Source organism: Ursus maritimus, unplaced genomic scaffold, assembly GCF_017311325.1.
Source record: "Ursus maritimus isolate PB19 unplaced genomic scaffold, ASM1731132v1 scaffold_19, whole genome shotgun sequence".
NCBI classification, from domain to species: domain Eukaryota; kingdom Metazoa; phylum Chordata; class Mammalia; order Carnivora; family Ursidae; genus Ursus; species Ursus maritimus.
In genome coordinates, this window is record NW_024424341.1 from 41,253,321 (window position 1) to 41,266,155 (window position 12,835).

General features: G+C 53.0%; 2 protein-coding genes across 5 annotated transcripts in view; one reads left to right on the plus strand and one right to left on the minus strand.

The window, feature by feature from the left end:
- The window catches only part of SMIM17 (small integral membrane protein 17), a 61,004-nt gene that overhangs the window by 21,245 nt on the left and 26,924 nt on the right, over positions 1 to 12,835 (plus strand). For all 4 annotated transcript variants that reach the window (XM_040633769.1, XM_040633772.1, XM_040633770.1 and 1 more), the window contains exon 3: positions 5,254 to 5,373. The gene's annotated coding sequence lies outside the window, so the exon portion shown is untranslated. The remainder of the gene's footprint in view (positions 1 to 5,253; positions 5,374 to 12,835) is intronic.
- On the minus strand, positions 6,543 to 8,750 carry LOC103680408 (zinc finger protein 300-like). The gene is made up of 5 exons (XM_040634374.1): positions 8,703 to 8,750; positions 8,211 to 8,370; positions 7,253 to 7,704; positions 7,084 to 7,211; positions 6,543 to 7,032 (listed from the first exon to the last, which is right to left on the minus strand). The coding sequence occupies exons 1-5, from the start codon at positions 8,748 to 8,750 to the stop codon at positions 6,543 to 6,545; spliced, it is 1,278 nt and encodes a 425-aa protein (XP_040490308.1).

Here is a 12,835-nt window from a genome sequence, read left to right on the forward strand (position 1 = left end):
CTCCGGCCCTTCTGGGAGCCAAGAGGCCAGGTCTCTGGTGGCTTGTGCCCGCTGCCGTTGTCTTCACGCCGCTGTGCTTCCTTCTGCCCTGTCACCTGCATTGTCCCGGGTCCACCCTCAGCTGGCATCTTCCCCCTGCTGGTGACAGGAGGCCCTCTGCTTCTCCCTGCTCCACGTTCCCTTTCCCGGCCCAGTGCTCTCCTGGAAGGGGCGCAGGGCAGGGACGGGGAGGGATGAGGCGAGGAGCGCCAGCTCCCATTTCACTCACTACCACCTGATCCCTGAAAGTGGGATGGGATGGGGGAAACCGAGGCCTGGGACAGGGCCGGGCCCCGGCGGCACCCATTTTACAGCAGTTCCCCAAGCCGAGGAGGGGGTGCAGCACCGAGCAGGGATGAGCTTCCCGCGTGCAGGGCTTACGTTCTAGTGCCGCCGGGCAGGCAGTGGTGAGTGGGCTGGAGAAGCCTGAGATGCGGAGTGAGGCTGTGGAGGGGAGCCTGGTGGCAGGAGAGCAGCAGAGCCAGCCAAGGCAGGAAGCCCGTCCAGGTTGGGTGGTCAGCAAGGCCGCTCAGGAGCAGACATCTGACAGGGACTGGAAGACGCGAGGGGACTTTTAGCAAGGCAGGTGAGATTCCTCCCGAAGGGCCCAGAAGAGGGGGTGTGAGATTCAACACCGATCCTCATAAGGGGCGGTGGGAGCATCTCGTCACTACAGTTAGTGTTTGCCGAGCACTGGGCTCATGCCTAGGACGTGACACAAACGCTGGCGTTCTCACCACAGCGTCCACTGCGCAGGTGGGGAAACTGAGGCTCAGGGAGACTCAGAGACCCGAGTGAGATCACACAGCCTGAACGTGAGGGCGACAGGGGTCAGAGGGGAGTGGGGCTTCGTTGTGTCAGAGCCCGTGCCCCGACCCCCGGACAGGCCACCCCCACGCCTTCCCCAGACGCCCGAGAGGAAGGCAAGTCATATTTTCATAATTTTATGTAACGTTCTGGAGTCGTGAGAATGAGTCAGTTCTTGTACGAATGTAGAATGGAACATAGTAGTCCGTGCTTGAATCGAGCACCTGCTGTTACTGTCACCATCGATGAGAAACAAGCCCTCACTCCGTAAGGGAAGGAAAGGGGGCAGAATAAGGGAGCCAGGAGGAACAGAGGCCCTGCAGCCAGACTGCCTGGGTTCAGATCCAAAGTCTGCACTTGCTGCGTGACTCTGGGCAAGTTTCTTGACCTCTCTGAACCTGTTTCCTCATTTGTCAAGTGGGGGTAATACCAGTCCTCACCTTATGCGTTGGTTGTGGGCAATAAATGAGAGGATGTATGTACAGCATGGAAAACAGTGTTGTTGACTGAATGGTTTGTGTCCCCTTGAGAGATAATAGGAATCTTTTGTATAAATTTACTCTGGCACGGAGCTCCTCAATCTCCTGGAGTTTCCTGGAGTTTGGGTGATAGCAGTGTCTGCTGTTCTGATGAGGTGACTCCGGGTGGGCCCCTGGAGGGTTGGTCATCGGAAACACCAAGCCATGACCAGAAGCTTGGGCATTTCAGCACCGCCCCCCCCTTCTCTAGTGAGGGGAGAGGGACTGGAAACGGAGTTAACAATTGGCTGCGCCCAGGTGCGGAAGCCTCCACAAAATCCCGAAAGCACAGCCTTCTAGCTGAGCTCAGAGAGCTTCCAGGTGGTGAACACATCCACATACTGGGAGGGGGCGCACCCCTGCTCCATGGGGACAGGAGCTCCTGCCCTTGGGACCCTCCCAGACCTCTCCCTGTGTGCCTCCTGTCCGGCTGTGCATCCGCGTCCTCTGTCAGATCCTTTTATAATAAGCCAGTGACCTAGTGAGTGAACTGTATCTGAGTTCTGTGAGCCCCTCTAACAAACTGAGCAAACCCGAGGATGGGGACTGGGAACCTCTGATACACAGGTGACCGTCTGGGCTTGTGAATGGCCTCTGACACCGTGCACAGGGGGAGCCCTCAACCAGTGGGATCCGACGCTTCCTCCAGGTAGACAGTTGAGGGGAATCGTAGGACACCCAGCTGATGTCAGAATGGCTGGGGGTGGGGGGACCCCCACACATCTGGTGCCCAGAAGTGGGATGTTTTTCTACTCATACTTCAATATAAATATAAAATGTAATATATATAATACACATATATAATATATACATTGTATTATATAATTATACAGTAATTAATATATATTACATAATATACATTATATAATATATGTAATATATGTACAATATATGTAAAATAAGATAATTTTGGGTGTATATATAAGATACATACAATGTTAAAAATAGAGCTACCCTATGACCCAGCAATTGCACTACTGGGTATTTACCCTAAAGATACAGATGTAGTGAAGAGAAGGGGCACCTGCACCCCAATGTTCAAAGCAGCATTGTCCACAATAGCCAAACTGTGGAAGGAGCCGAGATGCCCTTCAACAGATGACTGGATAAAGAAGATGTGGTCCATATACAATGGAGTATTACTCAGCCATCAGAAAGCACGATTACCCAACATTTGCATCAACATGGATGGAACTGGAGGGGATTTTGCTAAGTGACATAAGTCGAGCAGAGAAAGACAATTATCACATGGTTTCATTTATATGTGGAACATAAGGAATAGTGCAGGGGGGAAGGGAGGGAAATCTGAAGGGGAAGAAATAAGAGGGAGACAAACCATGAGAGACTCTTAACCATAGGACACAAACTGAGGGCTGCTGGAGGGGAGGGGTGTGAGGGGACGGGGTAATTGGATGATGGGCATTGAGGAGGGCACGGGTTGTGATGAGCACTGGGTGTTATATGCAACTGATGAATTACTGAAACCTACATCTGAAACTGATGATGTACTATATGTTGGCTAATTGAATTTAAATAAAAAAGTAAGAAAAAAGATATATACAATGAGCTATATGATAGTATATGATACATAATAAAATACATGGTATATATAATGAGATATATATAATAAAATACACACGTACAGTAAGATATGGCTTGTTTTTCTGGAGAACCCCAAAGGACACAAGGTCCCTACTTAACCATTACCTGCCTGATTTCCCTGTTTGAAATTGTAGCTCCATCCCTGCTTCATGATCCTGATCCAGACTACAGCCTGTCTTCATGCTGATTTTAATGTTTGGCATCTGTCTGCTTCACTAGAGTGAGGGCAGAGCTGGGGATTTGGTCGATTTTGCTCACTGTTGTTTCCCCAGGACTCACAACAGTGCCTGGTACACAGTAGGCACTCGGTAAATGCTGAATGAATGAGTCAAGGATAGCACTCAGTAAATGCTAGCCAGCTGGATAATGAATAAGCGAGTACGTCTTCCCAGGTACCGCACCGTTCTCTCCAGACCTAACACGGTTCCTGGACACCTGGATGCAGCTTGTGTCCCTTCATCCCACAGGAAGGAACATGGGAGGCAGAGTGAGCCGGTTGAAGATGTGAGGGTTTGAATCATCTCAGCGGCGGGCGTGGGGCTGCCGGAGTTGTCTGGTACCTGCCCTGGGCGGCTGAGGGCCAACCAACAGAGGCTGGAGTGTGAGGGCCTGATAGAGAAGGTTCTTGGGGTGTGGGTGCTCTGGATGCGTTGTCTGGCATTTGAAAAGCATATTTACAGATGAGTTGTTTGCTGTCTCTAGGAATTCGCTAGCTCTGGGAGGGGCAGTCTCTCCAGTGTCAGCAAAGCCCCGAGAGGTGAAAGTGGCAGAAAACAAAAGGCATGGTGAATACCTCATTGCCCTAGTCAGAGCAGGGGTGGCTGGACAAGGCTCCCTGCAGGCCTCTGGCCAAGCGGCAGCCAGAGGGAGGGGGCCCTTCTGCTTTTCCCGCCTAGACACTGCCCCACTGTTGGGGACCCCACCAGAACCTCAGGGACCCAACACGCCTACCCCAGAATATGAGGAAGGGTGTCCTGGGTCAGCCAGCTCCCCCTCACAGCCGTGGATTCGTGGCCTGGGAGTGGTCAGACCAGGAGCCTGATAGGGGAGGAGGCTGGTGCTGCAGAAACCCAGTGAGGCAGTGGTGAGCCTTCCTAGGCAAAGCCAGGAGTCCCTTGGAATCTTTGGAATTACAGGAGAACAGTCTTCTCTCACATCACAGACTAATCCCTGCACCCACCCAACCCCGCTGTGAGCCCCAACGTGCTGGATGGAATCCCCGTGAACGTAAAGTGCTCTGAGTCAAGCACATGCCTTATCCAGTACGTACCTCACCCACAGCCTTCATATTTTAGTATTTCATTATTAATAATAATTATGCTCTATTTTGTCAAGAATAAATAGTAAACAATAAATATAATAATATAAACAATACAAATACAACTAATATATAATATAAATATAATGCTCTATTACCGATAATAAAATATGTATTAAGGGGCGCCTGGGTGGCACAGCGGTTAAGCGTCTGCCTTCGGCTCAGGGCTTGATCCCGGCGTTACGGGATCGAGCCCCACATCAGGCTCCTCCGCTATGAGCCTGCTTCTTCCTCTCCCACTCCCCCTGCTTGTGTTCCCTCTCTCGCTGGCTGTCTCTATCTCTGTCAAATAAATAAAATCTTTTAAAAAAAAATGTATTAAGAAATAACTAGTATCCGGAGTGCTATTATTATCCCACTTTTCCAATGGAGGAAATGGAGCTCGGGGGACACATACTTTGCTTGAGATCAGATTGCTGAAAAGACAGACTCTTTATGTGCAGTGTTTCTGTTTTCTGAATGGTACCCAATTTCTGTATTTATTTAAGAAATGCTCTTTGGGCCAGAACTGGACAGGCCACACAAACTACACGTGGGGGAAGAACCACACTGGAACCCTGTAGTGTATGTTGTGTGGTTGGCAGTGTGATCGGGTTGGCTGCGGGGTCAGCGGATCCTGGGTTCTGCTGCTGGTCCCCACACTTACAAGGTGCAGATTGCTGAGCTCCCTTGGGGCCTCCTTGTCTGTTAAACAGGGATGGTGTCTGACCTCCCATCAGGGGTGGAGGTGATGGGTGAGGTCCCGGGCCTGGGTCAGCATGCACTAAATGCAGCAAGGAACCCCAAGGGCCTGGGACATTATTCCTCACAGCCAATTAGGAGGAGGGTGGGCTTCATGGGGTCTCTCTCCACCATCTTGCACTGCCTCTCCTGGAGATGCCTGGGGGTGGGGATCCAGAGGACAGGTAGGGGAAGGGCAAGTGGCAAAGTCTCGGCCATTTCTGAACACATTCTTCTCTCTTTCTACAGGTGAGGGGTAGCCCCCCACCCTGGATGCAAGTGGGAAATGTGGTCTCCAACAGGACACCTGTGTCCCCGGACGAGCTCCACACCATGAAATAAGGGTTGCTGGCCCTCCCTGCCACCCAGGTAGGTGCTCGGAGAATGCTTGCCAATACCATGTAGACATCAGCGACAGTTATAAAAGGTCAAGCTTCTAGCCATTTGGGGATGTCATAGATTGAATATGTCCCCCCAGATTTATATGTTGAAATCCCAATACCCAGTAACTTCAAAATGTGACTGTATTTGGAGACGGGTATTTAAAGGGATCATTGTGGTTTAATGAGGTCATATGGGTGGGCCCTAATCCTATGGCTGCTGTCCTTATAAGGAGAGAGACACACCAGGGGCTCACACACGCACACACAGGGCTGCCATCTGCAAGACTAGGAGAGAAGCCACAGGAGAAGGCAACCCTGCGGACATCTCGGTCTCAGAATTCCAGCTTCCGGAACCGTGGGAAAATAGATTTCTGTTGTTTAAGCCCCCCAGTCTGTGGTGCTTTGCCATGGCCGTGGGAGCAAACCAATGCAATGAACAGAGCTCCCATTGGGCAAACGTCCCTTGCCTGAGAGACCCAGACCATGCTGCAAACAAGCAGCCACTGAACAGAGAATCACGTTTATTCTCTTCTGGATTAAGCACCAGGTACACAGACAGCGGGTGGGATTCAGGACCAAGGACAGGGGCTGGTCTGGCCCACAGGAAGGCCTAAAGGTGAAAGAATGGAGCCATCCCACCACCTAATGTGGTGGAGCCCACCCAGAGAGGACCAGGGAAGGAGACCCTGCGACCAAGCAGGGACCTTGCCGTAGCACGGTGAAAGAGCCTGGAATTCCCACAGATTACCCTTGGTTGATGGCCATGGGTTGGCCAACTTTCTGTGAAGGCCCAGATGGTAAATATTTTACCCTTTGCAGGTCGTAGAAGCTCTTTGTCTCATACTCTTTTCATTTTATTTTACAACCCTTCCAAAAGGTAAAAACCATTCTTGCCTTGCAGGCCATGCAAAAGCATGTCTGGCCCTGTGGGTTGTGGTTTCTCAACCCCTGGTCTGTTCTCCTCCCTGGGACTGGTGACAGCAGAGTGTGAAACCAGTGTGCGCCCTGTGTGGTTGCATAGGTTGTGCACCCACGAAGCGGGCCCTGCTGTCAGAATCTGTCTTTACCGGATTCTCAGGAATGTGGCACCAGCCTTACGGGCATCTCTTGAGGTCCCTAAGTCTAAAGAGAAACATCAGGCCCAGCACGCGAGGCTCAGTTGTTGGTTATCTGGGAGGAAGCCCTGCTCCCCGAGCTGGGCCCGCGCGGGGCCACCTCCCCGGCCATGTGGGTCTTCTGGTGGCAGGTGAGATTCCCGATGCGCCTGAAGGCCTTGCCGCACGCCTGGCACTCGTAGGGCTTCTCCCGAGTGTGGATTCTGCCTTGCGCCGTCAGTGTGGGCTGGTGCCGGAAGGCCTTCCCGCACTGCGCGCACTGATAGGGCTTCTCTCCCGTGTGGATCTTGCCGTGCTGGACCAGGGTGGACTTGTGCACGAAGGCCTTGCCGCACATGCCGCACTGGAAGGGCCTCTCGCCGCTGTGGATCCTCTCGTGCAGGATGAGCGCGGACGACTTGGTGAAGTGCTTCCCGCACTGCCGGCCCGGGTACGCCTTCTCGCCCGTGTGCGTCTTCTGGTGCCCCACCAGCGACACGCTCTGCGCGAAGGCCTTGCCGCACTCGTAGCACTGGAACGGCCGCTCGCCCCTGTGTGTGCGGTGGTGGTTGACCAGGTCGGACTTCTTGCGGAAGGCCTACCCGCACACCCGGCACTGGTGGGGCCTGGCGCACGCGGGGGCTCGCTGGTGCCCGAGCAGGGACGAGCACTTGGTGAAGCGCTTGCCGCACGCGTCGCATGCGAACGGCTTCTCCCCGGTGTGGATGCGCTGGTGGTCCAGCAGGTTGGTGATGAGGGTGAAGGCCTTGCCGCAGTCGCCGCAGGGGTAGGCCGCTCGCCCGTGTGCGTGCGCTGGTGCCCGAGCAGCTGCATGTTCTGCACGAAGGCCCGGCCGCACTGGGCGCCGCGGTAGGGCCGCTCGCCGCTGTGGATGCGCTGGTGCACCGTGAGGTTGGCGCGCGGGCTGAAGGCCTTGCCGCGCTCGGCGCACGCGAATGGCTTCTCCCCGGTGTGCACGCGCCGGTGCACGGCCAGCGTGGCGTCCCTGCGGAAGTGTCTCCCGCACTCGCCGCACGCGAAGGGCTTGTCCAGGGCGTGCGCGCGCTGATGCCGCGCCAGCTGGGCCAGCTGCGCGAAGGCCTCCCCGCACTCCCTGCACACGCAGGGCTCCTCGCCGCCAAGGACTCCCCGGGGGCCCTCCCAGTCGGGATTGCGCGGGTCACGCGGGCCCCCTCCCTTCTGAAATTCCTGGCTGGGCGTCTCTGTAGGGGCCCTTCCTGAAGGCCCCTTGGCCTCTCCCGTCCTGTCCTCTCAGAGTGCCAGAGGCGGCTCCCTCCCAGCTCTTCCATGGCTTCCTCTGGACCGTCCCTGTCAGGCCTGGATTCCAAATCTGAAAGAGACTCAAAACACACATGTCACCCACGTAGCCTGCTCCCAGAGCTGGGAGAGGTGAGGGTTGGGAGCTAGGAAAGCCCAGAGAAACCCCCTCAAGCACTTCCCAAGGGTTTTAGAATAAGGTGTGGTGGGCAGGTGCAGTGGACTGAAAGTTTGTGTTCCCTCCTCCCATTCATATGTTGAAATCCTAAACCCCAGGGGATAATGTTAGAAGGTGGGGCCTTGAGGAGGCGAGCAGGCCTGGAGGGTGGAGCCCTCATAAATGGGCTTAGTGCCCTCCCAAAAGGGACCCCACCCTGCCTCCCTGCAAGGACACGTGAAGTCCCTGGCCCTGAACCAGGAAGAGGGCCCTCCCCAGAATGGTTGGTCTTACCTAGTGAGCTCAGGTTCTGGAAGTTCTCCAGCATCACGTCTCTGTACAGGTCCCTCTGAGCCGGCTCCAGCTGCTGCCACTCCTCCTGGGTGAAGTCCACGGCCACGTCTTTGAAGGTCACCAACTGCTGCAACCACAAAGTCCTCTGGTCCACCCAGGCCTGTGGGGGAGGTGGGGCAGGGAGCTGGCTTCAGTGGGTCATCCCTGGGAGGACCCCCTACGCACCAGCGCAGTGTCAGCACATAGCAGGTACTCAAGAGACATCAGCTCAGATTAGGATGACCATTATTATTACAGGGCTGGAGTTTGAGGCTGAGTCCCTGGGTTTGACGATTCTTTATGAGGACACAGAGGACTCAACGTAAAGTCATCCTGTGGCTGCCCTGCCCCAGGTGATGGGGAGACGGGCCCTGGAGGGGACTCAGGTGCACAGGGGCTCATTCGACTCTCTGCCACCCATGAGAAGGAGGGCGAGGGGACAACACTACTCACCAGGGCCTCGTCAGCCAGCAGCTGGGTGGCCATCCCTTCACTGCCCATGGTGATGGGGGACTGGTGGCTGAGTCTGGGGGCTGATGGGGTGAGGCGGAGGGAGAGAGAGAAAGAGAGGGAGGACAGTGAGGGACCAAGACTAGCTCTGCTCTACACACGCACGCACACACCCCCATCCCCCTTTTCTCATCCACAGAAACACAGAGAGACACGGCAGCCACAGCCCTTGGGCTCACACTGGCCAGACACCCACCGTGTAGGGGAAGTGGGCAGTGGAGACATCTCTCCCAGGCAGGATCAGACCCAGGCCCGCTCTGTCTACGCATCCCCACCATCCCTGACCCAGCTCACGGGGCTCTTTCCTCTGTGCTGACCCAGACCTTGTTCACAACTCTCCTTGGGCACTTGTCACCCTGGGCTGAACTGTGAGGCTACGGGAGCCAGTTACTTGGGTTCAGATCTCAGCTCTGCCACTTACCCGCCAGCTCTGCCACTTACCCGCAGGGTATCTTTGGGCAAGTGATGTAACCTCTGCCCGCCTCAGTTTTGTCATCTGGAAAATGAGGATAAGGTACCCACCACACAGGGTCGTTATGAGGTTTCAACAGGTGAGTATAAGCAAATCCCTTAAAGTAGCATGTGCCGTATGGTAAGGACATAGAAATGTTTTCATTCCATTTAATTTTTAAAAAGATTTTATTTTGTTAAAGTAATCTCTGCACCCACCGTGGGCCTTGAACTCACAACCCTGAGATCAAGAGTCACGTGCTCTACTGGCTGAGCCAGCCAGGCACCCCTGTTTTAATTTCATTATCACCATCTGTATATATAACATTCCCCTCCACCCCACTTAACTGGGATTCCTTTTATTAGCCTTTATCCCAGGACTCTGCATAGGATTTGGTCTACAGCAAGCTTCCTTGTTTTATTATGGTCAAATACATGTAACATAAAACTTACCATTTTACCATTTTATCATTTAAAGTGTACAATTCAGTGGCATCGATAGCACATTCACACGGTTGTACAACCATCACTTCTGTCTCGTTCAAAACCAAAACATTTTCATCACCCCCGAAAGGAAACCTTGTACCCACGAAGCAGTCCTTCCCTACGCCCTCCCTCTCCCAGCCCCTCGCAGCCACCACTCTGCTTTCTGTCTGTATGGATCTGCCTGCTCCAGACATTTCCTATAAACGGAATCCTACACTGCGTGGCCCTCTGTGTCCGGCTTCCTTCACTGAACGTGACATTTCCAGGGTTCACCTATGCGGTTGTGTGTATCGGGGCTTCACTCCTCACGGCTGAATAATATTCCACTGTGTGAACGGACGGTTCTTTTTTTTTTTTTTTAAAGATTTTATTTATTTGACAGAGATAGAGACAGCCAGCGAGAGAGGGAACACAAGCAGGGGGAGTGGGAGAGGAAGAAGCAGGCTCCCAGCGGAGGAGCCCGATGTGGGACTCGATCCCGGAGCGCCGGGATCACGCCCTGAGCCGAAGGCAGACGCTTTAACGACTGCGCTACCCAGGCGCCCCAATGAATGGACGGTTCTTATCCGTTCATCTGCTGATGGAGATTTGGGCTGTTTGTCCCTTTTGGCCATTGTGAGTAATGCTCCTGCGAATGTGCACGGTCAAGTGTTTATCTGAGTCCCTGTTCTCAATTCTCTGGGGTGTATATGTGAGTGGAATTGCTGGGTCATGTGGGAATTCTGTGTTCAACTTTTCAAGGAACCACCAAACTGATTTTCCACAGCAACAATGGGCTTTAAATTAGAAGATAACTCTGGAAATATAAAAGTGGAGGAGACAAGGGTCTTTTAGGTTGTCTGGGGCCACAGGGTCTCAGAACCTGCATTTTTAACTGGTCCTCATCCCCACCAGGGACCCTGATATGGCTCCAGTTCCCCCTTCAAATTCTTGTGATCCCAAACCCCAATCTGTAAAAAGAGAAAACTGAGCCCAGCAGCAACCTCTGGGTGTTTCTTTCTTTCTTTTTTTAAAAGATTTTATTTATTTATTGAGAGAGACAAAAACAGAGAATAGTGGGGGGAGGGCAGAGGGAGAGGCAGACTCCCCGCTAAGCAGAGAGCCCGACACAGGGCTCCATCCCAGGACCCCAGGATCATGACCTGAGCCAAAGGCAGATGCTTAACTGACTGAGCCACCCAGGTGCCCCTGGGTGTTTATTTCTAAATGATATACAAGTACTACAGTGCATTATGATACAAAATAGAGATTATATCTATGTATAAAATGTGTACTCTATATGCATAGTACTAAATACCAAATATATGGGTGTATAAGGTACACACATACACACTGTATATATACATATATACCATATTTACAAGTATATAAGGTACACACATACTCTAAAGACCATATTACCATATGTGTCTATGAGACATAATCACACAGTAAATGCCATATATACACATATATAACATATATATGAACTGATATACATGACCTGTATATAAGAGGTATAGGTACTAAATATCACATATACATTATATGTGGTCCTATCCCACACTAAATACCACATATACCTATATATACGTGACCTTATTATCTGTGTGCTATGGTACCAACTACCATCTATACCTGTTTACAGCATGGAATCATGCACACTAAACACTGTATATACACATGTGTAAGATGTGAACTGATTATACATATATCATTGTTCTGAATACCATATGCGTGAGCATATAAACGGTTTACACACAACAAATACCGCATAAACATGTATATAAGGTGTATAAACACTACCACATATACTTATAAATAAGGTGTATATATGTACATTACTAAATATTGTATATACATTTATATAAGGTGTATATGTACACGCACATTAAATACCATAATTACACTAATACACATAACTACACCAATACCGTATGCCACTATGTATATGCCACTAAATAACGAATTTCAATGACTCCAACAGACCATACACTGAAAAAAGGCATGATTTAATCTAAGGGAAAAAAAAATCTGCCAATTAAACCGCAACATACCATCAGTGGTAAGACGCGCTAATTTCGGAAATGTTGAAATGGGGGGGGGGATGTGAAAAATGCATCTTAGAATTAAAGTTGAATCGCTCTCCTTCAGCTCACACTGAAACGACCCACGAACACAAGCTCTACAGCTGTCTGGCTTCACCCCACTGCATGCCTGGCACACCCCATGTCCGAGACCACTGTCCTGACACAGCGCAGGCCCCGGGTCCAGGCTGCCTCGGCTGGACTCCCTGCCTGCCGCTCCCTAGCTGTGTGCCTGGGCAGGTCACTTAACCTGTTTCCTCATCTGGAAGGGGAGGGGCCTAAGACCCCTATTTTGTAGGGTTGTTATGAGATGGTACCGGCACAGGGCTTCCTAAGTGTGGTTATTAAATTGCAGTAACTGTCCCACCATTGTGGGGGCGGGGGGGCTTTTCATTTTTGTGCCTCAGTTTCCACATCTGCAAATGGGGGAAATCCTAGTGCGAAGGGCACTGGGCTCCTGTGGGGTTCAAGGAGATAACAGGGTGTCTCTCCGGTTTTCGCAGGCGTCCGCCAACAGCATCGCCCGGGAGCTCCGGGGCCCCGCCCTGGCGAATCCGAGCCGGTCTTCTCGGGCGGGGCCTGGGGGTCTGCACCTCCGACGAGCTCCGGGCGGCGCCGGCAGCGCGGGAGGGGGACCCACGCTCCGTGGGGCGCTGACCTAGGCGCTGAACTCCACGCCTGGTACGGAGCAAGTGGACGCTCCGAAAATGCTGGCGGCAGCGCTGCCGTTACTATTACCTAAACAACAGCAACAACGAGAGCAGCTCCGACGGATGTGCTGTCCACACCCACTGTCCGGGCGGGGAAACTGAGGCATGGAGGGGTGGGATTCACAGCCCCTCCGGGCCCCTCCCGCGATCCGGGGTGCGTGATCCTCCCCACGACGAAAACCTGGCGGACCAGTGAACCCGCCGGGCGGCGCGAACTCACCGACGGCCACGGGGCGGTGGCTGAGCTCGGGCCGCCGTGGGTCCGGGCGAGCACACGGTTTGCGCCTGCGCGCCCCACCGCTCCCGCCCCGCCCCTGCGCCGCGCAGGACCAGGCCCCCCCCCCCCCCCCCCCCCCCCCCCCCC